Here is a 19,277-nt window from a genome sequence, read left to right as displayed (position 1 = left end):
GGTCCTGGTATAATATGTTCTGTGCAATATTTTAAGTTGCACGAGCTTCAGTCTGGGTGGGATTGCCACCTCCCACGGGGATGCCAGGGCCTCCTGCTAGTCTTGATCGTCCATCTCACCTACCTCGGCTTGCCACTTCTCTCTGAGATTGTGAGTGGGATCATTTTGGTTGTTGATCAGTTTGCGATATGTTAAAGAAATTGCCTTTTTAGGTCAGTTTCAGGGGGTATGGCCTTTGTTAGTGCGTGTTTGATTTGAATGTACCTGTAGTGCTCCGTCCCTACCATCTGGTATGTTGCTTGCAGCTGTGCAAAAGTGACTACTCCCCCCTTTTTCCACAGGTCCCCCACCACAGAGAGGCCTATTTGATCCCATCGGGAGAAACCTTTGCTGGTGTGTAGCTTACCCAACTTAGGGGTGTCCCAGAGTGGCGTCTGTTGTGTTGTCACTCCCTGTCAACCAAGCGCTCGCTGTGCTACAAACCAGACATGCACGGTGTGGGCCGTTGGGCCAATCAGTGCTTGTTTCCGAGTTTTATCATACAGGGCACCCATGATTCCATCCGTGCCAAGAGTATGCGTGTCCATACGTAATGCTGGTTCCTCTTGTGGAGCCATTGATTGATCACTATAAGCTGCGAGGCCCAATAATATAACTGAATGTTGGGAAGGGCAATTCCCCCGTCATACCAACTCCGTGTAAGTTTACAAACTGCTATCCATGGGGGCTTCCCCTCCCAGAGGAGGTGTCCCAACTCTGACTCAATCGACTTGAAGTAAACGTTAGGGACAGGAGCTGGGGTGTTTTGCAGTGCATATAAAAACCTGGGTAAAGCCATCATCTTGAACAGGGCCACTCTCCCCAGTAGTGTCAGCGGCAGGGAGTGCCACCATTTCACATCACTGCGGAGTCTCTTCAGTGGGGGCAGGAGATTGCGCTCGTAAAATTGTGTGGGGTCTGGTGTGATGTGTATGCCTAAATATTTAAATCCATCATCCGCTAGCAATATCTTCACACCCCGGGGCAAACGTGGGGGCAGACCCCTAAGTATGTAAAGCACCGATTTCGCTCAATTAATGGTGTAACCAGAGACTCTGCCGTAGGACTCGCAGATGTCAAGCAGGCATATGAGGGACCTTCGGGGTTTGCCATATATAGCAAGATATCATCTGCGTAGAGGGAAATGCGGTCTTCCAAACCCTCTGCTCACCTTAGCCCACGTATTACTGGATCCCACCTTATCCATGCCGCCAATGGCTCGAGCACCAAAGCAAATAGAAGCGGGGATAGGGGGCACCCCTGCCGGGTGCCACGTCCCAAAGGAAATTTCTCTGAGAGCCATCCATTAACTACTACTTGCGCCAGTTGACGCGTGTACAGCAATATATTCCAGGCACAAAACTTGGGCCCGAAACCAAAGTACTGCAGCACTACGAAAAGGAAGGGCCATTCAACTCGGTCGAAGGCCATACTGGCGTCCAAAGAGAGAATGATCGCATCCTCCTGGATGGTGGGTATTCTGGCCAACACACCATGAAGTCTCCGGAGATTCATTGCTGTGTGTCTACCCGGCATGAAGCCGGATTGGTCGGATGTATCAGGGTCGTGAGATGGGGCTGTAGCCTGGCTGCCAGTACTCTTGCAAGGATTTTCGCCTCTGCATTAAGAAGCGAAATCGGGCGGTAGGAGGTACAATCCTGCGGGGGCTTACCTGGTTTTGGAATCGTAATAAGTGTTGCTACTCGCTGGTCTCTAGGGAGTATTCCCATCTCTAGGCTGGCCTCATACATCCTCAACAAGTGGGGCGCCAACATGTCGGATTCTCTCAGAATACCGTTGGGACTCATTGCCTTCCCAGACTGAAGCCCTTTAATGGCTGCAATGATTTCATCTACCGTAAGGTTAGACTCCAAAGCCTGGATGTCTTGTGATATCAACTTTGGCAGACGTATGTCTTTGGTATAGGCCAGATTTTCTTCTACAGAAGTCGTTGCGACGGGGGTATATACTGTTTCGTAGTGGTGTACAAATGCTGTGACTATGTTGTTTGGATCTGTTAGTGTCTCCCCTGAGGGCAGCTGGATCTATGCCACCCAACGACTGGTCTGTTCTTTTATATCTAACCAGGCTAAGAGCCTGGCCGCCTTGTCCCCAACTTCATGGATGGTGTGTTGTGTTTTTGTGATTTTACCTTTAGCTCCCTCCCATACGTAGTCCCTATAGGCTTGTTTTGCCAGGTTAAGGGAGTGGGTCGTGTGGGCAGTGGGATCAGCGGCATGCGTGCTTTTTGCCCGGCCAACCGCCCGTTCAAGTTCCTCCACCTGTAGTGTTTGGTCTCGTTTGTGGGCTGTGATTAAGGAAATAGCTTGTCCACGGAAGACTTCCCATACGGTGACGGGGGAGGCCACTGAGTGCGTATTTTTTTGGAAGTAATGTTCAGAGGTCTTATGAAGGCGTTTCTAAATTTTTTGTTCATTGAGGTATCCAGGATGTAGATGGTATGTACGTCTTTTTCCCATGAGGTGCGATATATATGTCATGAATATGGGGGCATAATCAGAGATACCTCTAGGGAAGTGTTTATTCTCTAATATTCCCTCCATACTTGTGGGGGAGGTAAGTATATAATCAATACGCAATAGCAGGGCTCGACAAGTCCACTCGACCGCTCGCATTTGCGAGGAAAATTTAATGAGGTTGAGCTATTTTTAGGTCCTACTCGCCCTTTCTGGCGAGTAGGAAAACATACTAACTTTTGTCCTCTGTCTTTGAAAACGAAGCAAATGTGACAAGATAAGATTTAAAGGCCTTTTTATTGCTCACAAAGCAAATGAGCAATAGAGATGTCTTGTTATCTCGTCACATTTGCTCCGCTTTCAGAGACGGACGGAGGTCAAGTAGGTTACGGTTAGGTCTAGGAGAGTTTTCAAGGTACTAGACCTGCAGGACTAGTACCATTTTTCAGATTTTTCGAGCCCTGAATAGGCTATTGTGTGCCCCTGAGTGGTAGGTGTACTGGTGTGCTTCGGGATATCGTGTGTGCCACGCGTCCACTAGCCCGATTGCGTCCAGGAACTCCCAGAGGGGCAATGAGGCTATGTCACTGGTTGCTATGACTTTGAGACTTGGGAGGCCTATGAATTACACATCTTAAAACACACCAGAAAGAATTAGTGGGTGCCTGATTCACCAATTTGACCTTAATATTAGCTAAGCGAAGCATTCAAATCAGATGGAGGGCGAACATGCCTCCCTTGATTACTACCTGTGGCAGTACATGCTGAGGTTTCAGAAGGCTGAGAGTAAGGCGCTATGGCGTAAAGAGGCGAGAGGCCTCCATTAGCACCCAATAACCAAAAAGTGGGACGACATGCTTTCCCAGTTCCAAAGTACAGTGAGTGATGATACTCTTCCACCATCACTCCATAGAACAGAAGCCACAGCTTCCCTGAAGCTGCCTTGCTGAGTGGCCCCATCAATGCTCCTCTCGCCTGCCAGCGCCAGTACCCCATCTTCAAGTATGGCACTCTAGCAATTGACTCACAGGTCAGCCCTCCTATCCACCCCCTAACCAACCAAACAATGGGCCCTACAGAACTACTATGTCTCACCCGTTCTCTCTAACACCAAACTCGTCCTTAGAGTTTGAACATTTTGACCCAGATTTACGATCGGTTTTAGTTTTTGCAAACTGAAAATCGTCTCGTTTGTGACTGTTTAAAAGGGTTGTGGCAGGTACGAACCCTATTTTGCGAGTCGGTAACGCATTACTGACTGGCAAAATAGGGTTTGCGAATCGCTATGAGGAAGGGGGTGCCAAGGGCGTCCCTTCCTAATAGCAAGTCACACTTGTATGTACGATTGTTTGTCGCAAAGCGCTCACAGTTTACTTCAAGTAGGTGGTAAGCCACTCACAAACAGGAAAGGGTCCTCAGGGGACCCCTTACCCTTTGTGAATGTGTTAAAAAATATTTTTTAAGAGCAGGCAGTGGTCCCACAGACCACCGCCTGCCCTTAAAAAATGAAAAAAAAACTTTTCTTTTTTTCTTTTAAACACATCCCATTTTCCTCTATAGTAAGCACGCTGCATTTGAAAAAACATAAAGTTGCTTTATTTCAAAAGCAAACACAAACATGTCCCCAGCAGACCACAATCCCTGTGCAAATTACGACCTGCTTCATGAATATTAATGAGGGAGGTCATTTACGACCCCATTGGGACTCGCTAAATGTGTCTAACATGCATTACTACATTCCATTTTGCGATTCACAAACTGCTAGTCGCAAAAAATCGCAATTTGCCACTCGCAAAACGGAATGGTTGTAAATGTGGCCCTAAGTTACTTGTTGTACATGTTGTTGCCCTATGTCTCAGTCTCCTTATAAAAATGTGCTCTTTCACTTGACACCAGCTAACTATGCAATGGAAGTGATTAAAGCACTATCATTGCCAATAAAAAGATGTTTTTGTATAAAAGATAACTACCAAGATAGTATTTGATTACAGTAATAAAGCGTTGACCCAAGTCAGTGCTGCAGGTACAATGAACTGTTTTTTTCTGGTTTTTAGGTTGTCATGCTGAGTTGTGCCCTTTTCTGTTATAGGAACTTCATGCACCACTAACTGTAGTGGCTGATGGACTTTTCTCAAAATTTAGAAAGAATTTGGTCTTTGCCAAGGCCTCAGTTTCATCCCATTTTGTCGGCTGCATTCTAAAGGTAGGTTAGCTTGCTACATGCTTATCTGCTCCTGTACCCTTTGACAAACAATTTCATATTATTATGAAAGAATGCTGTTGATGCTGTTACACATGTCAGACGGGTGTTTCCTAAGAGCTAACACATTAATATACTTCTGGTCTGTTACATTAGAGCATTTAGCACTCCGTATTCCTGCTTCTTGCATTTCTATTTTAGGAGAATCTAGAGCAGTTGTGTGAGAAGGCAAAAACGTAGATTGTAGGATTAAGTGCTACTGCAGTAAGCCAACCAAACTTGTAGCATCATCTGTAATGTGTGCTTACAATGGAAGCCTACAATAAGTAATGAACATACAGACTTCGTGTTCATCTGTTTTCAGTATCATCCTAAAATTACACTGATGGTATGAAACTGAAATCTTTATAGTGGGTCAGTGTCAGAAGTGCTTTATAGGGTGTGATGGCCATGGTGGGTAATGCAGAGCCATTGTGGCTTTTGATCGTGTTGCCCAAGTCCAGTATATCCCCGTCAGTGAAAGGAAGAAACAAGCATTGGCAAAAACGGTTGATCTGGTATTGGCTACAAACGTATTGGCTTTGCCCATGTTTGATTCCTTTGCAAATGTGTTTGAAAAACTTTATTACTGCACCCTACAATGACACATGCACATGTGTGACCACCTTGAATTTTTTTGTGTAGTAAGTTTTGCAAATAACATTCAAAGATGGTCATACATGCATGTCAACGCTTGTATGAAAGGCCCATTGGGATGGTGTTTTATAAAGGAAAACAAAAAACATTAAAAACAACCTTTTTTTTGTTGTAAGTTGTAGCTTGGTGAGCAGTTGTGCAATATAAGTTAATGAATGAAGTTAATGAACTCCGCTAAAGTATTATGACTTGTTTATTGAGAAAGGCAATATAGTATGCTGTTACTAGTGTTACTATAAAGCCGGGAGATTAGGTAAATTGGGGAGGATGAAGAAAAAAAGACACGTACCGGATGCAAATTCTATTGACTTTTCAATGTTTTTTTTACATAATGCAGAGCAGTTGAGCTGCTATGGAATATATAACTTAAAGCAAAAAAAAAAGTGCCATAACACGGACACTAGGTGAAAAATATTAGCTTTGCAAGTGCTTGTTTTAAGACACTGGTGATGCAATGCTGTAGCCCCAGATTGCATAAGGTGAGTATTTGCTGTCTGTGCAGAGCAAAGGCGAGCAGAGTTATCTATGCTGCTACGCAGGCAGAGCAAAGGCGAGCCAAGTTATTTATGTAGCCACGTAGGCAGAACAAAGGTGAGCAGAATTACCCATGCAGCCATACGGCAGAACAAAGGCGATCAGAGTTACCCATGCAGCCACCAGGCAGAGCACAGGTGAGCAGTTACCCATGCAGCCACCAGGCAAAGCAAAGGCGAGAAGAGTTACTCATGCAGCCACCAGGCATAGTAAAGGAGAGCAGAGTTAATCATGCAGCCACCAGGCATAGCACATGCAAGCAGAGTTAACCATGCAGCCACCAGGCAGAGCTACTCATTCAGCCACCAGGAAGTGAAAAGGTGAGCAGAGTTACCCATGCTACTACCAGACAGAGCAAGGGCGAGCAGAGTTACCCATACAGCCACCAGGCAGAGCAAAGGCGAGCAGAGTTAACCATGAGGCCACCAGGAAGAGCAAAGGCAAGCAGAGTTACCCATGCAGCCACCAGGAAGAGCAAAAGAGAACAGAGCTACCATTGCAGCCACCAGTTAGGTTTTCATGATTTGTATTTGCCGCTGATGCTGCCTTTCCTCTGGTGAAACCTGTAGTAAGGTGTTCTTGCAAAGCCGCTCACTGTGAATATCTTAACAGCAAGACATGTCTTCAAAAGAAGTTTTGAGAGCCCATCTACTGTAGACATTCCCACCATTAGCAACCAGAGATGCAAAGAACAACTCAGATGAAGTTCTTCTTGCACCAAATTTCAAAGCCTGTCTGATGTCACGGCGGCAGAAATAGATCTAACAATCCTCATATCAATAGTTTAAGTAAAAAGCCCAGGATCAGAAACACTAGGAGGACATGGAGTGAGATGGTCACTTCATCTACAGGTAAAGAGGACGGTGTGGAGATGTATTTAAGGGTAACAGACTTGATTTCTGGTGGAGGGGATTACAACCAGCTCATTGTTTACCTCCACTTACTTCCCAAGGCGACATCAGTGAGTGAGATATGTGATAGAGACACTTAACCGCAGACTCCTTAACTTTTGAATTCTCCCCAGGCATCAGACTAGATCCGGAAATTTTTCAGCAGTACCACTGAACGCCGGGGGACAGCGCCGTACTGCTCTGTGATTACTTCGACTCTGGTTGTGATGTCAGTGGAGCCATATAAGTTCCCTCCGTAATGCGCATGTCAGTTTCTTCTTTTTTGTGCTACGAAGCAGATCCAGAGTAGGCCGTTTTTTCTGGCCTACTTCAACAGTTTTATGTCGGTGGTAATAGTGTGCCTATCCCAGTGTCATCGGGCTTTAAGGTTTGTGGGCCCTGTACTCGATAAATGTCGGTTACAGACCCGCATTCCGTTTGTATTTGGTGTTTGGGAGAACGCCAAAAAACCGAGGATTGTGGCTCCTGCCAGAGACTGAAGCCTAAGGTGCTCAAGGAATGCCGTATGAAGTTGCTGGTGGCACGTCTCTCGCGGACCTCGGAGACTTTGCGTCCTTGGTCTTGGTCTTCTACTCATGTAGCGCTCCATTCCCGAGGCCGTTCCAGGGGCCGGAGTTGTTCGGCAGGACGTCATACTCAAGAAACATCCAAAGGTAAGAACAGGCGTTTGAAGTCGCAGCACCCCCGACTTTGCCGCATAGAGACTCATTCTCCCACGGCTCCTCCTGCTAGCCAGTTGAGGACATCATATGCGACTCCACATTCATGCCTCCCCGTCTTTCCGGGAGCTGTGGCATCGATGGCCCAGATGAGGGAGTATTATTACTCTCCTCATCTTATTATTATTAGTCAGATTTGTATTGCGCATGGCTGCCCCAGCAACGGGGCGTCCCAGCGCAGCCCAAACCCAAGACATAAGCCAAAGAGAAAGAAATAGAATGTTAACCAAGAAGGCCGGGGAAGAGCCAGGTTTTATGGCTTTACGAAAGGCCAGATGGTTCTGGATTGCTCTGATGGAAACAGGAAGCGAATTCCAGAGTTTTGCCGCCAGGCTGCGAAAGGAGCGATCACCTGCTCTGGCTTTCAAAACACGAGGAATACAGACCAGCGCATGGTCAGCCGATCTTAACGGGCGCCGTGGTACATAAAACTCAAGCAAGTTGGATAGCCCCAAAGGGGCCTGAAGGATCAAGATCTTATGCGACACACAGAGTGCTTTAAATTGAATGCGTTTTTCGACAGGCAGCCAGTGCAGCTTAGGGAGTATGTGGGCAACTGAACAGGACTTTGGGAGTGCTACTAGCAAACGCGCTGCAGCGTTCTGAACCCTTTGCAGGCGTTTGATGCTGGCCTTGTTAGCACCCAAATAGAGGGCGTTCCCATAGTCCAATCTGGACAGAATTGATGCCTGGACGATGGTTTGTCGCACCTTGGGAGGGAAGAAGCCCAGCAATGGTTTTAACCCGCGCAAGAGCCCAAAACACACCCCTGCCACTGCTTTGGATTGAGATTCGAAAGTCAGACCCTGATCAAGCCACACCCCCAAGTTCTTCACAACCTCCTTGGGTATGGGGGCGAGTTTCAGACGCTCCGGCCAACACTGTTCAGACCACAGCTCGCGGTCCTTCTCAAACAGTAAGATCTCAGACTTGCTAGCGTTCAGCTGCAAGCAGTTGGCCGCCATCCAATCTGCCACCGCTAGGAGGTCCTCTTTAAACTTACCCAGATTGTCGCCACAATTCTTAGAAAACGTGATCACCAATTTGGTGTTGTCGGCGTACGACACCAGTGACAACCCCCTATCTTTTGCTACTGCAGCCAGGGAGCGAACATAGATGTTAAACAGAAGAGGGCTCAATACTGAGCCCTGTGGTATCCCCTGATGCAGAGCAAACTCCTGTGAGTGGAATGGTGGCACAGACACTTGAAAGGACCTCCCCTCCAAGAAAGAGCGAAACCAGCCCAGGGCCACATCACTGATGCCGAATTCCTGAAGGTGAGTTAGTAAGATCGCATGGGAGATGGTATCAAACGCGGCACTTAGGTCCAAAAGGACCAAGGCCGCCGAATCGCCGCCGTCCAAGCTGCCCCTGATAGCTTCCGTCACCGCCAGTAATGCGAACTCAGTACCATGACGAACTCGGAAGCCGTGCTGGGAAGAATCCAGAATGGCATTCTGTTCGATGTACTCGGAAAGGACGGAGTTGACGTGCGATTCCGCCAACTTTGCCAAAAAAGGCAGCTGGGAAATCGGCCGATAATTGCCTGGTTCCACAGGATTCAGGTTTTTTGAGTAACGGGATGACTTTAGCATGTTTCCAAACCCTCATCTCATCTCATCTTTGGGCCTCCACCTTCCACTGGAGCGCCCGAGGGCCCCAAGGAGGTAAGTGGAGCCATGCCACTGGGTTCGCCCTCTGTGTTGGTTGGGCCATCTGAGACCTTGAGTTGACGCCAATCAGCTGACTCCATTACAGCTCTTGTGCACAGCCCTTCGGGTTCTCCACCTTCGGCACCCGTTCTTGATCAGCCGACTCCAGCATTAACGTCAGTGGCGTCGATCGAAGTCTCTCGTCCTCCTGTTGACGTTGAAGAGTCGCCTTCTTGATGTTGGGTGTGGATCGATAGAGCAAACTAGGTGGAATGTGGTATTTTCACTTCCTTTTCAGGGTGAGACTTTAGCAAGTTATCTTGTAGCGGACGATACAAGGGAGGCTGGGCTTTTTCATCCCATCTCTGAGATTATTCCATCTCAAGTGGAGGAGAGTTGGGTATCTGCACTTGGTGAGACCAGTGGGCTGGAATCTTCTCCAGCCTCAGGGCTTCTTTACCTTCCTAGCTTTGCTGCTGATACAAGTTCCTTTGCAGATATGTTGAGAAGAGTGGCTGCAGTCTTGGACTTGTCACTTCCTACGGGAGGTCCACCGATCCTCTGATTGATGTCCTTTACCAAGGTCAGATGGGAGAAGAGCCTGTTCTTCCATTCACTGAAGCCCTGTTTGTCATATTGCTTGGAACTTGGGCTAAGCATGAAACAGGGTTCTTGTGGATCGTGCTATATCTTGCAGGCATCTGCCTGCTCCAGGAGACCCAGCTTGTCTCCTTAGGCACCCTACCACTCGTAGCCTGGTAGTTAAGGCTGCTACATCTTCACAGGATATGGAGTCTTCACCTAAGTCTCCATTGAATAGACACTATAGGAGTCACGATGCATGTGGCAGACACATCTTTGCTTCTGCTAGTTTCGCTTTAAGGTCCACCAACACATCTTGTGTTCTTGGACGTTTTCCCCACGCTTTGTGGGCTACCTTGCAGACTATATTGCCATCACTTCCAGATAATCTCAGTTCTGATGTTGAAAACTTGATTAGAGATGGACAACAGGCAGTTGAGCTGATAATCAGATGTGCCATGGATACTACTGGTTCAGTAGGTTGGGCCATTGCATTTTCGGTGGTGCTTCGGCGTCGTGTATGTTTAAGAACAGGTTTTTCAGAAACTGTACAGGCAACTTTAGTATATATGCCCTTTGACGGTGCCCATCTTTTTGGGGCTCAGGCAGATTTGCATTGAGACATTTCCAAGATAGGAGAAGTGATACAGAGTCTTAATTACTCTTTCTCTAGTATATGTTCTTAATTTTGTCCCTATACTTGCGTTTTGTAGGTGATACTGGAATTGTTATTTTCTCAAAGGGCCTAACTTTGTAAGGGCATTGACATGTCCCTTTTTTATATCACCTGGTTGATGTTTTTGCAGGGCGCAGATGTTATTGTTGCAATACTGTCTTTGGCAGTTTGAGTGGTATAAGGATACCTGAGATATATTCTTTTCCAGCTTTTCCTTTTTTCTCTGATATGGGCTTCATGCCCAGGAAGTCATTTGCAAGTGTTGTGTCTTCCAGTTAGGAAATGTAACTTTCCCATGCTTCTTTCCAAGCAGAGAGGTATGCAGGTATGTATTACAGTTGACTTACAGTATTTCTTAGAGACATGTTTCTTATGACAAATGTGAGACCTTGTATACGAAGTGTATACTTGGTTTTTACGAATACTCTGAATTTCCACTTCAGAGTAATTTGGTTTGTCCAATGCAGTCCTTTTCACTACATTAGCAGAGTGCACTTTTCATTGATGTCGGGTGGTGCATGGATTGCTTTTCATTGGATACTTATTTGGTTATGATTCCTGGTGAGGGGATCATGCCAGCTTACTATGTGTTGAATTCCTTAGCTGCACAGGGGGTTTTGATCTGTGGAAGTGTGCACCTCTTTACTGGGGGTGTTACCCCCGGCAAGCGCAGGGCTGATGTGTATTCTTCTGAATACTTATAGACTTTGTTTCCTCCATTTTGGAGGGGATGTTTATGCTTATGTTCTATTTGGGAACATGGTTGTCTCCTCAGCTCTGCTTTTCAGTTTATATGAGATGCAGTGTCGGAATAGTTACCTTATGGTTGTTTAGGACCATGTTTTACATGGTTAGAAAGATTTCTGTTCTTTCAGGGGAGAAGGTTCATGTTTTCTTCTTCTTCTTCGCTTTAGGGACTTCCTAGATTTTTCCATGTGCTTTGGTTTGGTCATTATTGATGGCCGTACATTTCCTGTTTGGAGGGTCAATGTTCTCCCTAGGAACATTTCCCTTTTCCTTTTAAGCATTTGTTATTTTCTGTACCTTACATTTACACTTACAATTACATTTACACTTGTCTTTAAGGGATCATAGTGTGAGGTTATGATCTGGTGCTTCATTGTTCTTTCAGAACTAAAAATGCCTATATGGGCGCTTGTCTGCCTTACTGTCCAGATTACATCTGGACTCATATGTCTTGTGGGCAATTATTCCAACTTGGTTCTCTTTTTGGGTAATTTCCAGGAACTTGGCTTATTCTATTCATTCTAAGCTTCTAGGCCAAGTGTTGTCAAAAGTGCTTGCGATGTCAAGGTGTCATTTTCATGTAGATTTTCATTATGTAATACCGGCCTGTTAAGATACTTTTGACAGGCAGCATTATCTTAATGCTATGTCATTGAGGGTGCAATATCTCTCTTGATGCCTTATTGAATAGTATTTCTGATGGATACATCTGCCAGTGGATTCCTCACCTTTTAAATATCCCCTGTGCCAGCAACATTCGTAAACTTTTGTAGCTCTCCACGCCGACGAGGACGAAGACGACGTCACAGAGGCACGGCTCTGCTGACGTCACTGGATCCATAAGAAGACCTCGTCGGCGTGATGACGTCAGTGAGGAATACACAGGCAGATACTGTATCCACCAGAAAAAGCGTTACCGAAGGTAAGTAACTTGTTCTTCTGATGGATACATCTGCCAGTGTGTTCCTCACCTTGTTCCCTTTTTTCCACGCCGTCGACGCTAACGGTCTCCAGGGACTCTCTGTAGCTTGGCTGGTTACTTTGTTTTTCTGCTGGTTTCTCTTTCTTCTTGTTTGCAGTTAGAAAATGTCGACTAAGAAGTCCGGGTTAAATCCTTGCAGGGAGTGCGGTAAGCACATGTCGATCACGGATCCGCACGAGGACTGTCTTTAGTGCCTTTCATCTGATCATGATGTCGAAGATTGCTCTTGCTGCAGCAAGATGAGTACGAAAGCTTTGAAGGAAAGGGAGGCCAAGTTATTCATTGCCAGAATGAAAAAGGAGAAGAGAGGTCAAAGAAGATCAAGATCGAGGTCAAGGTCGGCGTCGAAGTCGACGTCGGGGCATGCCTCGAAGTCCAAGAAGCACAAGAAAAAGAAGAGGCATGGTTCTTGACATGGTTCGGATAGGGATGCGGCTCCGAGATCGACCTCACCTTCTCGACGTCGGAAGGACTTTGTGTCTCCTTCTCCTGTTTCTGTTCTTGCCTCTCCTGTTGGCCTGACCTCGCCTGCGGCTTCCCCGCAGCATTCTCCGGTTCCGGCTCCATCTCCAACGCCGGTTCATTCTCTGGCTCCAGTTGAGGAAGTCCCGGCTCCAGACGAGTCTTCGACTCCGCTGGCGCCGATCGGCCCGGTCCGGTTATGCCTCAGCCTGAGCCATATCCTCCCTTTCTAGGCCCGGGTCAAGATCCAACGCATTATTTAAATGCAATGTATGGGGTCTTTACTAGAGCAATGTACCCCTCTGGAGCACCTTCGGGTCCCATGGGTCCAATGGCTTTCAACTTGGGAGTTCCTCAAGCTTACCCTCAAGCTCCTTTTATGCCATTTTTCCCGGCCACGGCGTCTTGGCATTTCCTGGCGCCGAGGACATCGACGCCGCTTCCATCTTCACCTGCTCTGGCTCGACTTCGTTCAACTCCGACTGCTCCTCTGGATCCGGGTTCGACGCCGGCTTCGGCGCCGTCGTAGTCGGTTACGGCACCACCGACTCCTGTTGTGAGAATCAGATCCAGGAGAGAAGCTCACAGGGTACTAGAAGAACAAAGGTACCAGATTGAGGAGATGGAAGAAGGTGAGCTTATGGAATCTGATGATTTGTTTGAGGAGTTGAAAGAAGCTAGTGGCCTGGACTTTTCACCTGAGTGGGAGATTACTCCTCCAGCTGATACTCCTTCAAAAGATGTGGCTCCCTACCACTCAGTTATTAAAAAAGCAGCTGAGCTTTTGGATTTGCAGCTACCTTCATCCTCACAGAGGTTTTGCATTCTCCCTCCTCTGTATCTGAACCCTTGCTTCCTTTTAATGACGCCATTATTGAACCGGTCATGGAAATATGGCGTAAGCCCTTCTCAACTCCTGCGGTTTCTAAAACTGTAGCAAGAAGATACAGGGCGGCTCCAGGGGACCCAGACTTTCTGACTTCACATCCTTCTCCGGAGAGTCTGGTGGTTCAGGCTGCTTGTTCTAAAAGATCTTCAGTTTCCTTTCCCCAGGTCCCTAGTGACAGGGATGCTAAAAAACTTGACCAATCAGCCAAGAAGGTCTTCTCCTCTGCCAGTATGGCTTTAAAATCAACAAATGCCACCTGTCTTTTGGGCCGATATATCCATGCGCTAATGGATTCAGCGAAACAACTGGCCCCTAAGTTATCAGAGGAGGATAGACAGAACTTTAATGTGGTGCTATCAGACACTCAGGTGGCTGCGCGTCAGATTATCCAGAGTGGCCTGGATACTGCGGACTCTGTCGCTAGAATCATGGGATCTTCTGTTGCCACAAGCAGGAGCGTGTGGCTGAAGTCATCTGAGTTCTCCCCTGATGTGCAGGCAACTCTTCTGGACTTGCCTTTTGACGGCTCTGGCCTCTTTGGTAAAAAAGCTGATGCTGCGCTGGAGAGATTTAAAGAAAACAAAGCCACAGCCAAATCTCTGGGTCTGCAGCCACAACCTAGGGGTTCTTTTAGGAGGTACAGGGGCTTTGGAAGACCTACAGGCAGCCCCAGCAGCAGCAGCAACAACAGCAACAGAACACCCTGTATAAGAGCTACAGGGGCAGAATCAGAGGTCGTGCTCGAGGTCGTGCTCGAGGTCGGCAGCTCTCCTCCTCCTCTTCCTCTTCCCCTCCCACCACTGCAAAGATCCACCATTCTGGATCATGTGGGTCCTGTGGGGGGCCAGCTTACCCATTTTCTACAAGATTGGGAATCGGTTACTACAGACCTTTGGGTTCTAGATCTTGTAGAAAATGGGTACGCCCTTCCCTTTCGGGAATTTCCTCCGAATTACCCTCCTTGCCAAGGTGCTTGCTCGGAGGACCATCTTCTCCTGCAGGAGGAGGTCCTAACGTTACTAAAAAAAGGTGCGATAGAGGTGGTTCCAGAGCAGGAAAGGGGTCAGGGATGCTACTCCCGGTATTTCCTGATTCCAAAGAAGGATGGCAGGCTACGTCCAATCCTGGACCTCAGGATCTTGAATCTTTTTCTGAAGCACGAGAAGTTCAAAATGCTCACCCTTGCGCAGGTTCTTCAAGCGCTGCAACAGGAAGACTGGAGGGTGTCGATCGACTTGCAGGATGCGTATTTTCACATCCCCATCCTGAGGAGAGGATCATAATTTTCAAGAAATTAAATAATCTGTGTTCTGTTTTGAAAATTAAGCAGTGTTGTTGGTGGTACACCAATTCCGTAAATTAATGAGAGAGGGAAATAGCAAATCGCTGACCACCGCCTTATAATTTATTGAAGTTATCATGTAGCTAGGTAACAGACCACTGAATCTAGTGTACACATTAATTTGCTCCGGGCAAGACATTTCACTACGAAATAGAACCTACAGTAACAGGCTCTGGAAATTAATAGTAAAAAGCACCAATTCAGAAGAATTTTGGTTTACTTTATCACTTACAGAACTGTTTCCAAGCTGGGCCCCAGAAGCCAAATAAAAACATATTATAAATTGCTTAACAGGTAAAGCTTGTATAATGAGATTTAAAAAAATAGCAAATACTGGTCTGTTTAAAGAAAGGAGCAGCCTTAACCTTCACTACAATAATGAAATGTGACATAACTAGAAGGAATGCCTGTCCTTGGAAAATCACAGTTTAGTCTTCAGCTTCATTTTTGAATTGTTTTATATGAACAGATTTAAAAAATGTTAATGTACGACCACTAACAATAGATTCAACAAATTGTATCACTGCAATTAATGGTTTAAACATCAATCTTTAACAAACGTCAAACTATGTATGAGCCCTGCATTTATTTATGGTTTCTCCTGGAGTTCTAAGGGTGGAATTAACTTTTTTTGCAGCAATCCACATATAACTAAAGTCTTTTACAGATCACACTAGTATAGCTTACTATAAACGAAGGCTCACAACCTGTACAGTGGACGCTTATTTGAGGAAGCACGGCCTAGCAATCAATAGCTCAGCAGATCTGCAATGGCTTTAGGATGTTTGAACGAAAGTTATGCAAAGGTAACTGCCTCACAAACTCTCTACAACAGGCATGTAACAGAGAATACTGACACAGGACCCTGCCATTGCCCTCAGCTCCCCTCTAGTGAGGGGTGGTGGTTATGGGGGGGAGAGAGGTAAAGGGAGAAGAACTGAGAGGAGACTTGCAGAGGCACACTGAAATCAAAATGCTGAAATGGGGCAGGTGTGAATGATGTAAATTAAATCAACAAGAGATGAGGAGCGACAGCAGACTAAGGAACGGATACCAAGCGATGCTGGCGGTAGGAGGAGTCAAACAATAGCGAAAATAATCATGGATGAGAAGACTGATAAAACAAACATTTGTAATGCAAAAGGTCTCGCATTTACGCTAGTTTGAGCCTTTGGCATTGTAAATGGCAATGCCTTTTATTTATATTTTGGTTTTTAAAACGTAAATAATAGGCATTGTCATGTACAATGCGAATAGCTTAAACTTGCGCTAATGTGAGACCTATTGCATTGCAGATGCTTGTTTAAAGAACGCCCCAGACACTACTTCCCCAACCTACCAGCCTTCAGCGATAGGACAACTGCAAGACATCTTGCACCTGGTCCCACAATCTTACCTCCGGAGAGCTAAAACCAAAGCTCTATCCTGAAACTACCAGCCTGTGAATATAGAGAAGTATGAACCCACCAGGTCAGGCATAGTCTCTTCTCCTGTAGAACTATTTCACAGACTCTTCTGTTACTTTGTTCCCTCTCCTTCCATCTGCATACGCTATCCAATCATACAAATGACGCTAATGCGCTGATCAGCGATAACAAATCGGGAGCTGTTACCTACTCGTTATGACAGCCCGACTTTTCTGTCTCCTCATCCGCACTTTGAGGCGAATACAACAAAGAGTTTAAGGAATAAACGTAACTTCCCTCCTCCTAACTATCGATATTCTGAGAAAATTCAAGTCACATTAGCAAACTGACCACATGTAATGTTTTTCTTGGGAATAACCCAGAGAAAAACCAATAATACAGATTTCTTTTTATAGCGAGGATCAGCACCATCACAATTGCACGCATAATACAACGGCGAACTTTAACCTTTTATTAGAGAATGCTGCTTTTAAATAAAGGCTTCTTGGAAACACGACTCGATACCCATGAATTACAGTAGTGTTCGCCGCACTTCGGTTCCCTCCAATAGGGATTAAGGGAACGCATGCCAAGATTCTTTTCACAAGAGAGCAGGCTCGTCACAAGGCTGGCTGTCATGCGATGCCCCGACCCACAGAATCTTTGGGAACCCAGCAATCAGATTCTATACATGGGTCAGGGTGGGAGTAAGATGACGAGACAAGGCCAGGGTAAAGCCTTCATCATACACCTTGTATATGAAAGTTACAGGGTCAGGGGAGCCACTCAAATTTGTCTTTGAACAGAGGTGGTGTAAAGCCAGCAGGATGGACATGGAATGAGTATCGTGACAACTCTTCTGTCCCAAAGCGCCATGTACTCATCGCCATTGGTGGATGACTGGAAGATATAGGGAGGTTTACGGCTAAGCCTTTCATATGGCACGAGACCTCAGCCTCAAAATAATGTACGTCACGTGAAAATGCAGAAATGAGGGGAGTAGAGACGTAAATGAAGCTGTACAACTTCAACTTCTATCAGGATGCTTAATAGAAACAGAGAGTGGACAAAAGAACAATCTAAAAGATATAAAGAAACGATTAAAAAATCAGTCGAACAAACCTTAGCATGTCGCTGCAGTGAATTTTCTTAAATGTTTTCTCTTTTCATGAGGCCTGCCGCTCTGCACACACCAACTTGCTGCGAGCAGGAATGCATCCGGCTCTCCGGGAGAGATAAGGCGGCCCCCATTGTCCCGGCTGCTTGAAAATGAAAGCGGGCGCGGCGCTGAACGTAAACAAAGCACGTCGTGCCGTGGTGCCTGAAGTAGGAGAAACTCAGTAAAGAAGGTAGTGCTTACAAGTCACGTACCGTGTAACAACCGAAGTAAAGGGGCCAGTAGCCATGGGAGGCTACAAATGAAGACATGGCTGTACTAAGGAGGGACTAACAAGCCTATTTAGGAATCAGAAGCCAGCATTTACGAAGGACAAACACACGCCAATGAAAAATATGGTCGGGGAGATGGCGGGGCTACTCTTCCAAACTGGACTAGAGTAGATCGCCGGTGCAGCTCTTGTGCGCTGGCTGAGGCTCGACCTAAAAAAAAGAAGGGGTATAAAACAAAGAGAGGGAATATGGGGACTAAAGAAAGAGGATAACAGAGGGAAGAATCGAGTGGCTGAAAGGAAGGATGAAAAAGTTTAAGCAAAATCAATGTTGGAAAGGGACATGAACTGGCCTCGGCCACAATAGGGAGCACTAGGGTGAGTGCCTGCTTTGGCCCAGGGAGACTGGTGAGTGTGTGTTGCCCCGGTGGGACTGGTGAGTGCTGTGCCAGAACTAGATTCACAAGGTCTGCACTGAGACCAGCCTAGCACGCTGAGCCCACAGCACTCGGGCAGCAGTAATTTTATGGAACCATTCTTTTTATTACAGGCGATCCAAAAATTAAATTACACCACCTGAATGCCTACAACCTCTTGGCCGGCAGCATAAGGCAAAGGGCGAGTCTACACAACTTCTGCGCCTGCAACCCCGGGACTGGCAGCGTTATTAGGATCATTTTATGAAAACAAAACAAAAAAAAACACAATTACCTAATCAGTAAACATTACAATAACAGAATAGGAGAAAGCAAGACTCCCACCCACCCAAACCCTGCACCAGTCTCCAGTCTAGCTAAGTTATATGGCTCAAACCTTGCCAATTCGGTCACTAATGGGGCCTTGGACCCTTTTGTGGGGACCGTATTGTCTCCTCCTCATCTCTAGAGAGCAATCGTAGTATTTTTAGATATTATGGACATGTTACCTCCCACAGGTCTGCTGAGAGAATCTGGATAAAAGGGGCCCACAACTTGGCATATGCCTCCCCTTTGTAATCCGCAACCACGGAGAGGTGTTCCATTGCTAGGATTAACCATAGTTTATGCAGCCATGCCGTGTGATCTGGAACAGTTGCTGTGCCTCACTAAGCCAAAATTACTTGATGTGCCGCCAGTAACGCCAGTGCCATTTGTCTCTCCTTCAGGAAGAGTAGGGGAAAAGTCAAAGGATTCGGCAGCCCTAATAAGGTGTATGCTGGGAAGTGTGGGAACGCAGTATCAGAAGCTTTATCAATATCATCCAAGACTAGCTACCAGAACCTTGCCAGTCTTGGGAAATGCCATAGTAGGTGCACCAAGGAGCCCGCAAGGCCGCATCCCCTCCAGCATTTCTCAGAACAGTTTTTATCCCAGCTATGAATGCGTGCCAGAGTGAGATACCAGTATATTTTTATATTGTAGGCCGATTCGGTCCCTGCTGTACTGTGCGCTGTGTGGTGTGCCCTAAAGTGGATGTCCTCCCAATCTTTATCCGAGAGGGCCCTACCCAACTCCTCCTCCCAGCGCAGCTGTCCTTTGGTGTATCCTTCCTCCCTCCTTGTAGTGAGCAAGGTGTAAAGTTCTGAAATTAGGTGTT

At 46.4% G+C, this 19,277-nt stretch overlaps 1 protein-coding gene across 1 annotated transcript in view; it reads left to right on the top strand.

The window, feature by feature from the left end:
• The window catches only part of SQLE (squalene epoxidase), a 158,272-nt gene that overhangs the window by 39,691 nt on the left and 99,304 nt on the right, over positions 1-19,277 (top strand). Inside the window, exon 5 of the mRNA XM_085604966.1 lies at positions 4,606-4,719. Coding sequence (XP_085461092.1) covers positions 4,606-4,719 — 114 coding nt within the window. The remainder of the gene's footprint in view (positions 1-4,605; positions 4,720-19,277) is intronic.

Source organism: Triturus cristatus, chromosome 5_1 (genome assembly GCF_964204655.1).
Source record: "Triturus cristatus chromosome 5_1, aTriCri1.1, whole genome shotgun sequence".
Lineage (NCBI taxonomy): Eukaryota > Metazoa > Chordata > Amphibia > Caudata > Salamandridae > Triturus > Triturus cristatus.
This window is presented reverse-complemented; position numbering and strand designations above follow the sequence as displayed.